Raw genomic sequence first — 18,012 nt, 5'->3', positions numbered from 1 at the left:
GGGTGAGAAAGTTGGGAGGATTGGTGATAAACAGCACACACTGCCGATGGGAAAGCTGTTGCGTTGCTTTGTGTTGTGTAGTGAGTGAAGCAAGTGAAAATGATTAATTTGACGCCCTGCTGGAGATGAATTCATTGAAGAGCGATGCAAAGTTAAATTGCTACATTTATACCGTGATAATTGATGCATAAGTTTTTGTTAGTTCAACGAATAAATGGATTGGTCAGGAGTGTAAATAAATTCTGTTTATGTATATTTTTCAGTATTTGCATTGATTTTTTTTTTTAAATTATTCAACTAAAAGTAAAGGTTTTTTAGATTAAAAAAGTATTAAATGACAAACAATTTGGACTATTATAGATGAAAAAGATAAAATTCAATTTCAATTCGGTTTTATTGGTGAATAATCAAGATACAATAAGTTCTTTTGAGGTACATAACAGAGTTTTGGAGTTCCTTACAGCTGTGTGTTACATCATAATCCATTTTGGAACAGTTATTGCTTGTAAATAAAGGTGTCACCAAGAGTAAGAAAAATATAAAAAAAAAACTTACTAAAATTGCAAGGGAAAGGGGATAGAAATAAAAAAAGCTTAAAACTAGATCACAGTATTTTATCCTTTATAGATGTGCTTGATCATCAGCTCCCCAAGGGCCAGGAATTGCTCCGCCTTGTTACGGCAGGTCCGAAACCGCGTCATCATCTCCTGCGAGAGCAAAGAACTCTGGCAGGGTAAAGAGATCTTCTCCGGTAACTTCTTGCTGGGCCGTATTGCCACTGCCGGCAGCGACCACGCTGGCGAACGATCGCCCCATCCAGGAGGGAACGCTGAGTTGTCCGCTGGAACCGTACGATGACCAGCTGCCGGCACGGTTTCGCTCGTACTTCGTTGAGGAGGGTGGGACGCTGCTGCTTTCTTCTTCCTCTTTTCCTGCTCCTCGAGGTAGTTTTCCGTGCGCTGCATCCACGGTAGTTGCTGGTATGGTTACCTCCGCAGTTGGCGCACTTGATGCGCGCCTTCGTTTGCTCTGCCTTGTCCCCCAAGTCCGCTTTGCACGGCAGTGCACACGCCTCAGAGAGGTGTGATTCACCGCACTTCACACAGCGGGGCGGGAGGTTGCAGTTCCGCGAGCCGAGGCCGAATTTCTGGCAACTGTGGCATTGTGCTGCGTCCGACGGGTTCTTTGAGTAGAACCGCCAGTTTACCCAAAACCCGTCCAACGCCTTAGTTCGCCGCAGGTCTTGAATTTCGACGGTGCCGCGGTCGAAGTACAACAGGTACAGTGTGTGTGTACCTGTGACTGTAGTCTTCCGCGAGAGCACTTTTATGTCACGCGGCGTTATTCCAGCACCCGAGAGGTCCTTCTTGAGGTCGGAGATCGGGCGGTCTTGGTACCCCTGCAAAACGACCTTAACGGCAGTCTTCTGCACGGGGTCGAATGTAAAACTTGAAGTTTTGACGCTTCAATTTCTCCACAACCAGGTCGAAGTTCTTTTCGTCAAATGTGTAAACTTGCACTGACGACTTACCGATTTTCAGACAATATCCGAGGCCTTCCAGCAACTCGTCAATATCGTCCGCCAACGTGTCCAAAACAAAAATTGGAGGTGGTCTACGTTCCTTTGGAGAATTGTTCTTTTTTGGCGTCGACACTTTCTTCCGTGCACGTCCGTCATCGTCGTCGTCGTCGTCGGTAGTGCTGCTACCATCGGTGTTGTTGTTTTCTTCGTCGTCGCTCAGCATCTGGAACTCGTTCCTGATGGGGATGTTGGCGGATGTTGATGTGCCACTGGTTGTGGCACCGGAAGTACCGGAACGGGTTCGCACTGGTGATCTCGGAACGTATCCGGGATGTAGATACTTTTTGTCGATTCCATCTGCGCTCACGCTCCCCTGCGCGATGGCGGCCGACACGGCGTTGGTTTGTTTACCTTTTTGCACACGGCCGGTAGACGAACTTCGCGGGTTTTTCGAGGCCGCACTCGAACTGCCACGGCCACGGCCGGCCTTTGGCATGCTGGAGAAGCAAACTCGCGGGTAATCACTAACAACTACGGCGAAAAATTTCGAAAAAAACGGTAGAGCACAGAGCACTTGACTGCTACTTGCTCTCGTGCGTACACGGAGGTGAAAAAAAAAAAAAAAGATAAAACAGTTTTAAAAACATGACAATTTTTATATAACGAAAACATAATAAAATACTCAGGGATGCCACATTGTTTTTTAAAATGTCTGTAAAAAGTTTGTTTTTGTGTGTGCATTTGCTTAAAATTCAAATAAATATGAATTTACAGTTATGGAAATCCATCATAAATTGCGTTTTAATGAATTTGAAGACTAACGAAATAAGCTCCGACAAGGTTTTTTTTAACAAAATATTGATTAATAAAGTTTTTTTTAAGTCTGTGCACCTCAAAAAATTTCTAGCACAAGCTCAAAAGTATCGGCGATAATAATTTTAAAACTTTCAGTATTTTCGCTTTGTTTGATGCCCAAAATTAAAAAAAAATGTTTTTTTTTATGTGAAAATTTTAGTATTTTCCAACAAAACATTAATAAGGTGACAAATATACAAAATTTTGCTTTGTTTGATATCCATATTGCAAATTTTGAAAATTTAAGTATTTTAGAAGTAAAATACAGTATTTGTGTTATTTTAGTGTTAGTGTTTAACAAAAAAAAAAAAAGGAAAATGAAGTGAAAAAGCATACAAAATGTCGCTTCCTTTGATACTCATATTGCAAATACAGTACAGACTCGATTATCCGAGGCCCCGATTATCCAAAGTTCGATTATCCGAAGATTTGTATGTGACTTCAGATTATCGAATCATGGAATTTTTTATTTTCTTACTTTTAACATCAAGTTCGAGTTTTTCCACTCCTTTTTTTGTCAAATTAAAAGATTGATTGCCTATGAGAAAGCATTTTTGCATTATTAAATCACTGCCATTTTGGCCGCCACCTTGAATTAAAGAATTCTAAATCACTTTAGAGTTGTTGATGGGTCATTTTAAGCTCAACAGTTGAAGTTAAATTTTGCCAAGGCCTTCGGATAATCGAGGTTGGACTGGTATTAAAATTAGCGTATTTCCAAAAAATACGGTATTTCATAAACATTTTAGTATTTTTCAAAATTTGAGAATTTTTTAAAAATACACAGTATTTTGTGAAAATTTCAGTATTTTCAAAAAAAAAAAAAATAACTCTGATGATGTGAAGTTGTATAAGGGTAATTCTCCGCCAACTCACACAGCAGTTGCCCCGAACCCTCTTCGATTTGCGTGAAACTTTGTCCTAAGGGGTAACTTTTGTCCCTGATCACGAATCCGAGGTCCGTTTTTTGATATCTCGTGACGGATGGGTGGTACGACCCCTTCCATTTTTGAACATGCGAAAAAATAGGTGTTTTCAATAATTGGCAGCCTGAAACGGTGATGAGATAGAAAATTGGTGTCAAAGGGACTTATATGTAAAATTAGATGCCCAATTTGATGGCGTACTCAGAATTCCGAAAAAACGTATTTTTCATCGAAAAAAAAACACTAAAAAAGTTTAAAAAATGCTCCCATTTTTCGTTACTTGACTGTAAAAATTTTAGAACATGTCATTTTATGGGAAATTTAATGTACTTTTCGAATCTACATTGACCCAGAAGGGTCATTTTTTCATTTAGAACAACATTTTTCATTTTAAAATTTCGTGTTTTTTCTAACTTTGCAGGGTTATTTTTTAGAGTGTAACAATGTTCCACAAAGTTGTAGAGCAGACAATTACAAAAATTTTAATATATAGACATAAGGGGTTTGCTTATAAACATCACGAGTTATCGTGATTTTACGAAAAAAAGTTTTGAAAAAGCTGGTCGTCATCGATCATGGCCGTTCATGGTGACCCGCGACAGACACGGACAACGAAACAAGGAGAAACGCAAAATGTAACTTTTTCAAAACTTTTTTTCGTAAAATCGCGATAACTCGTGATGTTTATAAGCAAACCCCTTATGTCTGTATATCAAAATTTTTGTAATTGTCTGCTCTACAACTTTGCAAAACATTGTTACACTCTTAAAAATAACCCTGCAAAGTTAGAAAAAACACGAAATTTTAAAATGAAAAATTTTGTTCTAAATAAAAAAATAACCCTTCTGGGTCAATGTAGATTCGAAAAGTACATTAAATTTCCCATAAAATGACATGTTCCAAAAAATTTTACAGTCGAGTAACGGAAAATGGGAGAATTTTTAAAACTTTTTTAGTGTTTTTTTCGATGAAAAATACGTTTTTTCGGAATTCTGAGTACGCCATCAAATCGGGCGTCTAATTTTACATAAAAGTCCCCTTGACACAAAATTTCTATCTCATCACCGTTTCAGGCTGCAAATAATTGAAAAACACCTCTTTTTTCGCATGTTCAAAAATGGATATCAAAAAACGGACCTCGGATTCGTGATCAGGGACAAAAGTTACCCCTTAGGACAAAGTTTCACGCAAATCGAAGAGGGGCAACTTTTCCCGATTTCGTTTGAGTTGGTAGAGAATTACCCATAATAAATTTCGCTTCGTTTGATACTCTTATTGCAAATTATGAAAATTTGAGCACATTCGAAAAATACGGTGTTTTGTGAATAAATTTGAATATTTATACTTTGAAACTAACAACATTGAAAAAATTTAAAATTTAACACGATTTGACGATAAGCGGCGATAAAGCTATAGCCCATAGAATTATCTAAATATCGATAACGATAACGATACACAGAAAACAACAATCATGGTAATATTACATCTGGGAAGGGGTACATCTTTTATGTCAGAAAAAGGTGTAATTTTACCTCTGGAAATGTGTAATTTTACCACTTTTCTGGTGTAATGTCACTTTTTCAGTCTTAATTGAGGTAAAATTACATCATAAAAGAGGTAATATTCAACCTTCCAAAATTACAGCTTCCAAATTTACATTATTTTTTTCTGTGTAGATTATCGTTTCTAATGATTTTTTATTATTATGGACACAGAAATAAAGAAAAATAGGACCGTAAATACTGAACTCAGGTCAGTATTGTCACTTCCGTTTAAAGATACTTTTACTTCGTGACATTCAATGCGATTAATTGAGCAATTTCCCAAAATTACTTATGTTTTAATCGACAAAAAAGCAGTACACAAATAGTTTTTAACCCCTGCCATTCTTCGTTAATGAACTGTTACAATTTTTTGGGACGTTTAATTCTATGAAAAGTTTATTGTAGGTACTTTTCGAATCTGCAATTACTCTGAATGGTGATATTTTCATGCAGAACAAAAATTTTAGACTTACTCCCTGGCCAGCTATTTTTCTCTCCCAACGACGAATGCATAAACTATGTTGCTCAAAGGTTGCACCTATGTTGCGCTGCGTCCAACCCCAAAAAGCGAAACTTGATTGAGCTCTTTTTTTTTTCTAGACCACGTCGAAGAAAAATATTCTCACAGGACACTATCTAGGGTGATCGTATTTTTATGGATGTCCGGTGGGCAGGCTCTTCTACAGAGCCATTGGTGGCGCACTAGGGCAGATGGAATACTTTTCCGGGCGAGGTCATCGAGTGCCGCGCACACACACAAACAACTTTCGAAAATGGGAAAGATTGTCCGAGTTGATGGTTCCCTCCTTCGCAATCAGGTGTGCCCAACCAGGTGTAACATTTTGGGGCAGGTTTGGCAGGAAAGGGCCATTTCTCTGTTCTGATTCACTTGTGTGTCTCGTGGATCCTTTTTGTGTGTGTGTGTGTGTGTTGTTGCCAGGGTCGAGCGTAAAGGGAGAGTAGGTTACCCCGAGATGTGGGTATCAGGCGAACGGTCAAGGTTTGGTCCATTTTTGGTCCAAATGTGATCCAATTTAGGTTCGGTTGTACACAGAGCAGCTGCTGGGGCTGTTGAAGTTGATGGGTTATGTTTTTCCGGCTCGGGGAGTTTCGAGCAATAAATCTGACTTTGCGTAGATTATGGGGATTTATTGCGTTTAATTTTAGTCCAAATGCAAACTCTATTAGGGACTTGCTCGGTGTAGTAGTTTGAGATTAATTGAATTTTAGATTTGTAGTGAAAACTCCATTATAGGTGTTATTTTTGATTAACTGGTTTAAAATTTGAATGATTTCGGTTTCATCACAATTTGATTTATTTGTCAAAGTCATTCATTTACAAGATAATGGCGCAAAATAATTTTACTGATTCTTCCGACAAATTCGTTGCTGTTTCACCTTCATTTTATTCTGAACGACGTATCATATTTCATTCTCCCCCGGGGAGAAAGTTGCGATGGCAGCACGTGTCTTGAAATTCCCAAGCCACTGCATAAATTTCCATTCATTTCTCCAAAGTGTCCTCGTTAATACAAGTCGCTGAGAAAGTGCCGTCTCGCGCGGGGGTGTCCTTCGTTCATCTGAAATCACTTACTGCAAATTTTGCTTTAATATGGCCGTCATCGGGCCGTCTACCGTATTTAATGTTGCATTGATTTTCGACGATCTATTTCACAAAAAGTAAGAATTTAATGTTTTTTATGAAAAAAAACATCGATTTTGAATTTTAAAATTTTTGTTGCTTAAATATCACTCTCTTTAACGGTAATAAGAAGACCATGTGCGCCATTGCTTTACATATTTTAGGCATTTTTTGCCGATGCGATAACAATATTTTAGCAGATTGAATGATCAAGATATAATCCTATTACTGTTCACAACTTTTTTTGCGTTTTTTGTCCTACCAACTCCGTTGTCACTGATGGTATTCTGCCCACAAGTAAAAAGAAGTGAAAAAAGTTCGCCATTTGTCCGCCCAGAAGAAATTATTATATTCCGGCCTTTTTCGTCAACATTTGGTGGTTGCGTTCTGTGGTCAGGGGGAAAACTTGCTAACCATGAAAATGGAGGAAAAATGTTCTGACAGGCCAGCCGGCTCGACACAATCCACCGACGCTTCAACAAAGATTAAAGGACATCACTCAGTGTGGTTGTAGGAAAATCCATCAAAAGAAACTCGAGTAATGATTGAAAAAACCGGGTTTGAATGGAAGTTCAGTTTGTAACTTTAGGTTGAAAGCTGAATCGGTAGAGGAAAATGAATGTAAGAAAACAGTGAACGTCTGACATATTTGTAAATCTCAAAGTTCAAGCCGAAATATCAAAATATTGTACACAGTACAGTAGGGTGGAATCTAGTTATGTGGGAAAATTGAAAATGATAAAAATCCAATCAGAAACACATTTGTTGGGTCCTTTTTGGGGTCCCAAACAACCCCCCAAAATTTGGTAGCGATTGGTTAAGCTCACGATTGGCGCAAAGCGAACGAAATTGGTATGGAAATTACTATGGGAAAACTAGCATTTTCACATTTTTGAATTTATAAAATTCATGTTTTATTCTTTAATGAAACTAACACCGTAGAAGTATATCCCTGGATGTCCCGAACAACTCTTCCAAAGACAGTATGGTGCTAAAGTGCGTCACAAAAAAGATACAGAGTTTTTCAAAGTAGTGTATTGAAATAAACAGTGAAACTCAATGTGTTCTGCCAACATTCATAAAAGAATAAAACATGAATTTTGTAATTTTAAAAATGTGAAAATGGAGGTTGTTTGGGACTCTAAAAAGGACTCAAAAAATGTGTTGCTGAAAAAATCAATTTTCGATTCCACCATAACAGTACAGTTTTGTTGAATTACTTTTTTTTGCACATTAAATTTGGTCAAGTAACCGAAAAAAAGGTTATATTCAACAATCTAATTTTTAATCTTTAAAAATTAAACAAGTTTGTACTGTGTAGGTGAAAATATTCCCGGGAAACGGGAATTTTTCAACAAATTTCCCAGAAATTCCCGGGAAATTTGAAATTTATCGAAAATTGTTCTGATCTTGGTTATGATTAATATTTTGCAACAAAATTGTATAGAATAGCAACTATAATGGTATTTTAATGATTTTTTAATGATTCGGCCTAATAAATGACTTCGGTAAAAGAATTTTTATAGCAAAAAAAATAATTTCATATTTAAACCTCTTACGCCCTTGGTAGCTCAAGTGCTCTATAAATTTTTAACTTTTATCTGTAATTTCTCAAAAACTTTTAAACACATTAACTTCATTCTTCTAGCAAAAATCCTCTTCGAGACATTCGATGATACCAATTCAATATTCTTTCAATTTTGTCATGGCAAACAAAACGTAAAAAAGCTCAATTTTATTTTCAAATGGTATAACAATGTTTTTTTTAAAGCTTACCAAAATTGTGATAGTTTATATTATTTCCATTCCATAACATCGTAATTTTTGTTGCTCAACAAATAAACAAGATTTATTCCCTGTTTTGAATGGTTCAGAAATTAATATCATCTGAAATAAATCCTGACATGAAATTTTCAGACGAACTGATAAAATCAATAAGAACAGTAAATTGAATTTAATAGAATTAAATTGATTTCTTTCATTTTTTTTTGTAAAATTCCCGGAATTCTCGGAAAATTTTAGAAATTTCCCGGGAAACGGGATTTTTTTTCGGGACGGGAAATTGGACGCTCTAGAAGCGACAAAGAAACCAAGCTATAGTTTCAAAGTTTTGATTTTTACGTAGAACGATCAATAAATGAAACAAAATAAGTCAATGTTTTACAATATGAGATCCGAAAATGTTTTTGATAATTCAAAATCGATTGAAATAGCATTTTCAATATTTTTCTTATGTTAGCAATAATGTATGACTGACCATTAAATAGCTCGAAATCCAAATAACTCTGCAAAAAATCTGTTATCAAATTAGGATGTTTATTTTTTAAATAGCATTGAAACATCAATCACATCTAATCTACAAGAAAAAAAAAAACAATTTCAAATAGATAGATAAATTCATTGAAATTACTTATTTACATATTTACATTTTTTTACTACTTCAGTTATAAACTCTGCTGATTGTGTTTAAAGCAAAGGTCCTGATTTTCAATTCAAAGATCAGAAATCACTCCCTCATCACCGAACGAATCTTTGCCGACGAGAGTACGCAACCATTCGTGAGCGAACACGACAGGCTGGCAGCCAGTGGCTTTGCTCAAATTTCAAAGTCTACTTCGTCCGTCAACCCGAATCATACACGAATATGCTCAGAGAGGAGAGAGCCAACAAATTCTAGCGCGGTGCTCATTTGACCGGCACTACCACAGTTTGCCGTCAATTAGAATTTGGTATGGTGTAAATTACTGACAAATGTGTCTTTAATGTTGTGTAAACATCAAAAGTGCAAAATATTATTGATGTCGTTGATTTCAAGCCATTTCTTAAATGATCAAAGCAAAGTCGATCGCAAACTATTCTCAGTCAGCTTTGAGCGACTTAACCGAATCGGTCTATCTGAACCATTCGCTGTACTACCCGATTGGAGTGAGAGGGAGAGCAAAGAGAGAGTGTTCGTTAGCGATTGGTGTTAGAGTGACATCAGAGCAGTTTTTCGTCGCTCAAGATTTGTATTCGCGAGTGACTGAGTCTTTTTTGAGCAATCAGGACCCTTGAATTAAAGATGATTTTTTTTTGCAGGTTTGAATAAGGTTTTACATGACTAAAAAACTTTAAAAATTAGTTTTATTACCTTTTTGTCTTCACAGTTTTCATTTATATTAAATGAATACCTTGTGTTAATTAATACTCCAGGACACACAAATTATACGCTTCCTAGAAAATGTAACACGTGGAAAACATTTTCCCTTCCAACAACTTCGTCCAGTGCGTATCAAGTTCCCGAAAGAGCTGTTAAAATTCTCATCAGTAACAAAACAGTGCAAAGTTTTCTCTTTCACAGGCCAGAACACACAAAAAACACAGCATCATTATTTTACACACCCGGGTGAATGCAAAGTTGAAAAGAGTCAAATTTCCACGTGCCGTTTACACCTCCACGCACACACACATACAGCAAAAAAAAAGAAGATGGAGGCAAACTTACCGTAGCTAAACGCCACCTGGTGCAGCTGGGTCGCGAACGAGGTGAACAGGATCCCGAGCGCCATCACGAGGCCACCGAGGACGGCCGTCAGCCGGGTTGACTTGCGGCGGCACAGCGCCACCACGACGGTGGCCGCCAGCAGCGACATGGCCCAGCTTGCGGCACCCAGCCAGCCTGAAATGGGAGCCGGAAAAAACTTTGTAATGTAATATTTTTAACAATACAACAAAGCGGCGAAAACACGAGAATGGTTGCAACGTTTTCAAAATAAATGTGGGGGTTTCATGCTGGTTTTAATCCAAAACATAACGTTGCTACATTAAATGGAAAATATGGTTATCGAATGAAACTTTGCAGTTTTATTTAGGTTGTGAGTCGGTATAGGTTTTCGGCTGGTGAAATTTTATCTAGGATAATGATTATTTGATTCTAGGAAAAGTGATAACAAATAACATTTTCCCCTTCTTTTTTGACTCCTCATACGTAGGTGTTGATAAGATTGATGAGCTTTCTAAATTTGGCAAACCGTACTGAAATGAGAAAATCCTCCAGCAGAAGGTTATTAATGTTGATTACATTGTTTCGAAAATGATCCCTTCCCACAGAAGCGTGTTCACTAATCACTGTCAGAGAGCATACCATTTTTCACGCACAAAATGTCACACACAAATCTCTCACGTGTCACGCCAAAAATGCTTTTCGAAACATAATTTATCCCATCACAGCATCCCTGATGGTTGATACTCGTGCAACAAATTCTTTTGCCACGAGTCACAAATGAAACCAAGATTCCCCGCAGGATAAAGGAGCTGGAAATATTTAATCGAGTTAAGTATGTCATTAGCAAACTTTTTTCCACCCTGCCATTCATCTCTTTTATCAAGCTTTAGGGGGTGTAGAGGAAAAGAGCTTGGAATGTCACTCTGCGTTATCAACTTTCCCCGACATTAACCGAGGGATAAGTTTGCATTTTTGAAAATTTAATTATTCTCCTCTATCTTTCATCTCGCCTTCCGGGGACAATGCCCAACAAACGTCATAATCAGAAATGCCAGCATCTTTGAGTACATTGCGAAACCTCACACCTTCCCAGTCTGGGAAACGTCGTGTGTTTTCCCTTTTTAAAAGCTGACCAAGACACTCTCAGACGTTGGCACGTGGTTCAAGTCAGACTTGGTGTCAGTCTTGGAGATAAATATTTCCGTAATCCTCGTCCTATGTGTCATACCCGTCTGCAGGGTTTGTCCACTCGACCATGATCTCATTGTACACAATGTGTTTCTTCACTGTGGCTTTGCTTGACCTAAATTGAAGGAAAGCGTTATAAATCAAAAGCTGGACAGAAATTTATACCAGAATGCGTGTGTAGTGTGTTTCAAAGAAACAAAGAAAGGTTCTATTTCAAAGTTGTTGTTTGGTTTAGTTAAGACCTGGCTTATTTCTCTTTAAGCTTGATTTAAACTGAAATCAAGAGTAATTGTATTTAAAAAAAACCACACCTGAATTTTCTATTGACAAAAAAAAATCGGTAAAAATACAACAAAAAAAAAGTAAGTCAACAAAAAAAAAACAATTTCAAGTTTCAAACCCAACTATCAAAATTTTGAAGCAAAAAGTATCACAAAATTATATAAATTATAAACAAAAACTTGACATAAATATAGCTTTCATTTTAGTGCTTTTTTCCATTTTTGAAAAAATCGAATCGGGTATAAATTTTCATAAGGTTAAAATTAAGCACTCATCTGAGTGCTTTGAAATTCAAAATATATATTTCAACAAATTAATTAAAAAACGTTTCTTAATCCACCATTAGGTGGGTGGTGCCTTCCTCACATTTACAAAGTAATAATGAAAATAAGTTTATGAAAAAAATATATACCTGATACAGACTTTTCCAGAAAACATGCAGACTCTCATTTGAAGCAATGTGGCAATCGGACGTTTCGCATCTGGCGCGACTCTTGCACGTAAACAAAAAGACCCGGCCTTTTGAGGTTATGCAAAAAAATCACCCTTTTTTGTATCTACAGAAATCTTTTTCTTGGCATAACTTTTTAAATACTTCACTAAACAAAATAAAATTTAATAGGGTCTTAGGGGACCCCAAAACGAACAGAATAAGGCGGATCTGGCCAAAATCGGTTCTGTTAGTTCTGAGATAATCGTGTGGAAAAAAATCGTGTCTACACACATCCCCACAGACATTTGTTCAGAATTTGATTCTGAGTCGATAGTTATACGTGAAGGTATATCTAGGTGGTGTATTTAAGAAGTCCATTTTTCGAGTGATTTTATAGCCTTGCCTCAGTGAGGTGAGGAAGGCAAAAAGGTTATAATTAGCCATTTTAAACATTTTAAAAGTTGAACATGATTCAAAGATTTTTTTTCTGAACATCAGATGATTTCAAGAATTTGTTATTTTTTGACAACCACTTCACAAATGTGGACTTAAGAAAAAAAAAATGCAAAAATGCAAATGCAGTTGGTTCCAGCATTTTGTTTGTTTGGACACAATACCTAGTCAAGAAATGAAAACTTAAAAAAACTTTAGCTTAAAACTTTTTTATAAGTAAATTTCTTAAGTAGTGATACAGTTTTCTATCAATTTATGAGTCTTTCTGTCAGGAATTGATCAAAAACTACTGTTCAACTTTTACTAATAGCCAGCGATGGAATAATCATCATCAAAAGAAAATCTCTGGACGTTCATCAAGAGAAAAAATCCAAAAGGAGCATGGCTCTCCTCTCTCGCGCACGAAAGATCGGTAAAAAGAATTAAAAAAAATCATCATCTTGATTATTCGGTGGAATATCCTTTTCACTACTACACTTGCAAGTGTAACGTCACACGTCGAAAAATGACCTGTCACATTTTGTAGATGGGCAATGTGTGTAAACAAAGCGAAATAAATATTTAAAAGTGGTGCTGACAAGGAAATTCACAAAAAATCATCAGCAGATTGATTTTCTTGGAGAATTTCGGGAGTGATTTTATTTTGCATGATTTGCCTCCTCTCTCTTTCGCGGGTGAAGAAAGTTCGCCAGCGAAATTGATTTTTTTGCGATTATTCCATCCCTGCTAATAGCCAAATTGACACGAATCTCGAGTTATATTCTCACTGGATAAGGTGCTCAACACACACTTGAAAAAAAAGAAAAAAAAAATGATTGCTTCAATCAATTCTACGTTAATTATTTTTTTTTTCAACTTTCCAAACCGTCAGTTTGTTTGTTTGTAAAATTCATGAACGCTTGTTCGCGATTTTTAGAACTGATTTTTCTCCGTGAAGTTTTGATGGTACTGACAACCCCACCAAATGTGAGCATGATCAGAAAAAGCATTTTTCAGTCCGAACGTCTGATGCGAGATACCGAAAAAACCTTAAAAATGCTGTGTCTTTGGCCTTTTTTGACCGAATAAGTTCGTTCACCCCTCAAAAGAATCGGACAAATCTCTATTTTCATAATATACAAAGAAATGCGGAATCGGTCACTTGGCTATTCCGGAAAGGATGTCAAATTCTACATCAAGCCTAATATGGCTTCCGACGTGTCAAACAACACTGATTTTGGCTCAGGAATTCAAATTTAACATCCTCAGTACGATCTGGTGCCATTTGGCCACCCTGCCATCAACCCGGAATATCCGTAACATGGTTCCGATATACCAATGTCGGTAATTTCACAAGCATACTTTCTGACATGTCAAACAACACTGATTTTGGCTCAGGAATCCAAATTTGACATCCCCAGTAAGATCTGGTGCCATTTGGCCACTATGTCATCAACCCGGAAAATCCAGAAAAAATGGTCGAAATCTGTTCTTTTGAAATCACCGAAATTGGTCCATCGGAACCATGTTATGAATATTCCGGGTTGGAGGCAGGGTGGTCCGGGATCAACGGAATATGCCTAATATGCCCAGAACAGGTTTTATTGAAACAAATTGGGATTGTTTTTCTGACGAATTTATGATCATAACCATGATTTGTAGATTGGATTGCATACCCGGACAAAAACCTATCCCACTAGATTCCGGAATATTTCAGTGGCCAAGTGTCCGATTCCAGATTTATTTGTAGATTCTGAAAATAGAGATTTGCCCGGTTCTTTTGAGGGGTGAACAAACTTATTTAATCAAAAGAGGCCAAAGATACAGCACGTTTAAGGTTTTTTCGGTATCTCGCATCAGACGTTCGGACTGTAAGGGTTAAGGTTGAATTACGCAAATAAAAAATGCAATTGCTTGAAAAGTGAGAAATATTAATTTTCCAATTTTAATTCACTCATTCTGAAACAAATTTGCTAGTTCGTAAAAATTGTAAAATGTATTTATTTATTTCGTATTAGATTCAATTTAAAGAGATTTTACTGCTAAAATTATTGCTTTGACGGAATCTTGAATTTTGAATCAGCTTGATTAAAAAAAAGTCGATGATTACTGTAAAAATTTGTGTAGGCTTTATTTAATGGGAAAATAAAAAATGATGTTGATTGTTTCCGTAAGTTGAAAGATAATAAAATGATTGTAACAACAATCTTGATCTACCAGAATCAAAATCTGTATTGTGTGTGCTCTTGATTTAAGCTTATGTTTTTTCTTATATTATATTGTGTCTTTTAAACTGTATCCAATACATTTAAATGGGAAAACCAACTTGCGCAAGGTACTCTTCAAATCCCCATCTGAAAAGTCAACCTTCCCAAATCCTTGAACTCACAAGACGGGTTAATCTCGGTGCAAAAACGTGAACATTCCGAGGAGTGAAGACTTTTGCAAATGTTTTCAATTTGTCTTATCGTAGCGCACAAATACCCGTAGCCAAGTTCAAGTTCCTGACTCACACACACATACGACAAGCAAAAGGAGGGCAACACGAAAAGGGGAAAGGTATCAATCAAAATGTAAATTTTTCATCCGAAACTCTTTTGCCTGCCAGCGAGTCAGCCAGGAGTGAGAGTCAAACGTCACCTGTGTACGGTGGAAAAGTACGTGAAGCTGGGTTTTCGGGATGCAAAATAGGGGTTAACAGTGTTTTTTTTCAATTATTTGAAAAATTTTGCTTTTTAGAGAAATAATCTCTTTGAGTAATGTTATCTGAAATCATTTGTTCAATAAAAAAAAATCAGAATTCAAAATTTTCAAGTACGTTAAGCTCCAATGCACTATTCCTTAAAAGCCATACAAAAGGCGAATGGAACTGTGCAAAATCAGTGGAAAAGCACATTCAATCAAGCGGCACCGTCAACATCGGCAGCAGGTCGGGAAAACTCATCACAGGAGTTCATATGTGAGTGTATGTGACTCACTCTGTGTTACAAGTTACATGTCATTCAAATGGAGAGTCATGCTTTACTTTGATGAACTCTTGCCGTAGTTGTTGCAAAATCTGCGAGGGAAAACGTACAGATTGTGTATTTTTCGGTAACAGGAGAAGGTAAACTGCTCTGCGTTGAGTGACAATTTGGGAAATAAAGTTTCACTCAATTCAATTAGCAAGTGTATTTTCCAAAAGTAATTTCCCAAAAGGGACTTTTCCTAGACAAAGTTGCTCTGCCAAATGAGTTAATTTAATGGAACTTTTTCCGTCACTCTAATATAGAAACAATTCCAAAAATTAGCTTGGGCTTCCGCCTGGAAAACTTTCCAAATTTACAATTTACAGTTGGCAAGCAATGGATAAACGCACTGCCAAACTGTAATAACTCTCGTTTTGGAACTTTCACAATAGCTATTTGAAATTCATCCGACCAACAGAAAACTTTTCCGCCCCTTCCCAGAGAAAAGTTTTTCGGTCACAGAGTATAAACTTGCAACGCGATCCATTTCATACATGGCCCTGGCCCTTTTCCCCCCAGAAATCTGACTTTAATAAGAATTGCCCGGTTTTGGGAGGAGGAAAATCGCATACGTGGGGCACCAGTGGTCCTGCCACGTGACCTAGCGCGCGCGAAGGCGTCGGCCATAAATTATGAAATAATAGTTATTTATATTTATTTATTGCGCTCGCTGCTATCGTCGATGTCCATTGGATGTTGATCCTGGCACGGACCGAGGGGTGTTGAGGCTGGTGGTGGTGCACTGTACAATTTCCCTCTGGGGAAACAAACTTTGACCCACCAACATGAGAGAAGATATCTTGCTTTTGCAGAGCTTTTGTTGATCCTGGATGGCATCCTTGTTTACTTTAGTGGGAATGCAATGCAATGTTGTGGTAGAGGACTCAATTCGAGTTTTTATTTTAAATAGATTTTTTTTTTAATGAATTCAGTCAATTTTAAATGGTTCTGTCAGCAAATAAAATATGCTATCTGATTAACTGCACATCAGAAAAGTATGCGGGTAATTCTCTACCAACTCACACGAAATCGGGAAAAGTTGCCCCGACCCCTCTTCGATTTGCGTGAAACTTTGTCCTAAGGGGTAACTTTTGTCCCTGATCACGAATCCGAGGTCCGTTTTTGATATCTCGTGACGGAGGGCAGTACCCCTTCCATTTTGAACATGAAAAAGAGGTGTTTTTCAATAATTTGCAGCCTGAAACGGTGATGAGATAGAAATTTAGTGTCAAAGGGACTTTTATGTAAAATTAGACGCCCGATTTGATGGCGTACTCAGAATTCGAAAAACGTATTTTCATCGAAAAACACTAAAAGTTTTAAAAATTCTCCCATTTTCCGTTACTCGACTGTAAAAATTTTGGAACATGTCATTTTATGGGAAATTTAATGTACTTTTCGAATCTACATTGACCCAGAAGGGTCATTTTTTTAGAACATAAATTTTCATTTTAAAATTTCGTGTTTTTTGCAGGGTTATTTTTGAGAGTGTAACAATGTTCTACAAAGTTGTAGAGCAGACAATCACAAAAATTTTGATATATAGACATAAGGGGTTTGCTTATAAACATCACGAGTTATCGTGATTTTACGAAAAAAAGTTTTGAAAAAGTTACTTTTTGCGTTTCTCTTTATTTCGTCGTCCGTGTCTGTCGCGGGTGACCATGAACGGCCATGATCGATGACGACCAACTTTTTCAAAACTTTTTTTCGTAAAATCGTGATAACTTGTGATGTTTATAAGCAAACCCTTATGTATATATATCAAAATTTTGTAATTGTCTGCTCTACAACTTTGTAGAACATTATTACACTCTAAAAAATAACCCTGCAAAGTTAGAAAAAACACGAAATTTTAAAATGAAAATTTATGTTCTAAATGAAAAAATGACCCTTCTGGGTCAATGTAGATTCGAAAAGTACATTAAATTTCCCATAAAATGACATGTTCCAAAATTTTTTACAGTACAATAACGGAAAATGGGAGAATTTTTAAAACTTTTTTAGTGTTTTTTTCGATGAAAAATACGTTTTTTTGGAATTCTGAGTACGCCATCAAATCGGGCGTCTAATTTTACATAAAAGTCCCTTTGACACCAAAATTCTATCGCATCACCGTTTCAGGCTGCAAATTATTGAAAAACACCTATTTTTTCGCATGTTCAAAAATGGAAGGGGTCGTACCGCCCCTCCGTCACGAGATATCAAAAAACGGACCTTGGATTCGTGATCAGGGACAAAAGTTACCCCTTAGGACAAAGTTTCACGCAAATCGAAGAGGGGTCGGGGCAAATGCTGTGTGAGTTGGCGGAGAATTACCCATGCATGTTGATTCGAAATTTTCAAATTGTCAAATACATATATCTAAAAATGGCACAGTTATGCTGCACACAGATTGATTGATAACAACGAAATGAGCTTGGAAATATTAACAGTATTTTTTTTTCAAAAAAGGATTGTAGAAAGCTTTGTTGTGCCATCTAAAAGGTTTTTTTTAATCATTTTTAGTCCAGCTCAATAACTGTTCTGGATTGCATTATGTTCATCATTTAAAAAGCTATTTTATTGTGGTTTGGTTGAGCGTTTTAGCAGAATGCATTACTGTGAATACAAAGAGACGAGTTGTTCCTTTTAATTCCGCTATATATTTTAATATCTTGCAGATACGTATTTCGTCTACTACTTGCAGACTTCAT

The 18,012-nt window shown here is 36.8% G+C and overlaps 1 protein-coding gene across 5 annotated transcripts in view; it reads right to left on the bottom strand.

Moving 5' to 3' along the window:
* Window positions 1-18,012, bottom strand: part of LOC6031873 (monocarboxylate transporter 12) — a 78,250-nt gene that overhangs the window by 21,400 nt on the left and 38,838 nt on the right. For all 5 annotated transcript variants that reach the window (XM_038255225.1, XM_038255223.1, XM_038255226.1 and 2 more), the window contains one exon: window positions 9,974-10,147. In XM_038255225.1, coding sequence (XP_038111153.1) covers window positions 9,974-10,147 — 174 coding nt within the window. The remainder of the gene's footprint in view (window positions 1-9,973; window positions 10,148-18,012) is intronic.

The sequence above is a fragment of the Culex quinquefasciatus genome, chromosome 2, assembly GCF_015732765.1.
Source record: "Culex quinquefasciatus strain JHB chromosome 2, VPISU_Cqui_1.0_pri_paternal, whole genome shotgun sequence".
Classification (NCBI taxonomy): domain Eukaryota; kingdom Metazoa; phylum Arthropoda; class Insecta; order Diptera; family Culicidae; genus Culex; species Culex quinquefasciatus.
This window is presented reverse-complemented; position numbering and strand designations above follow the sequence as displayed.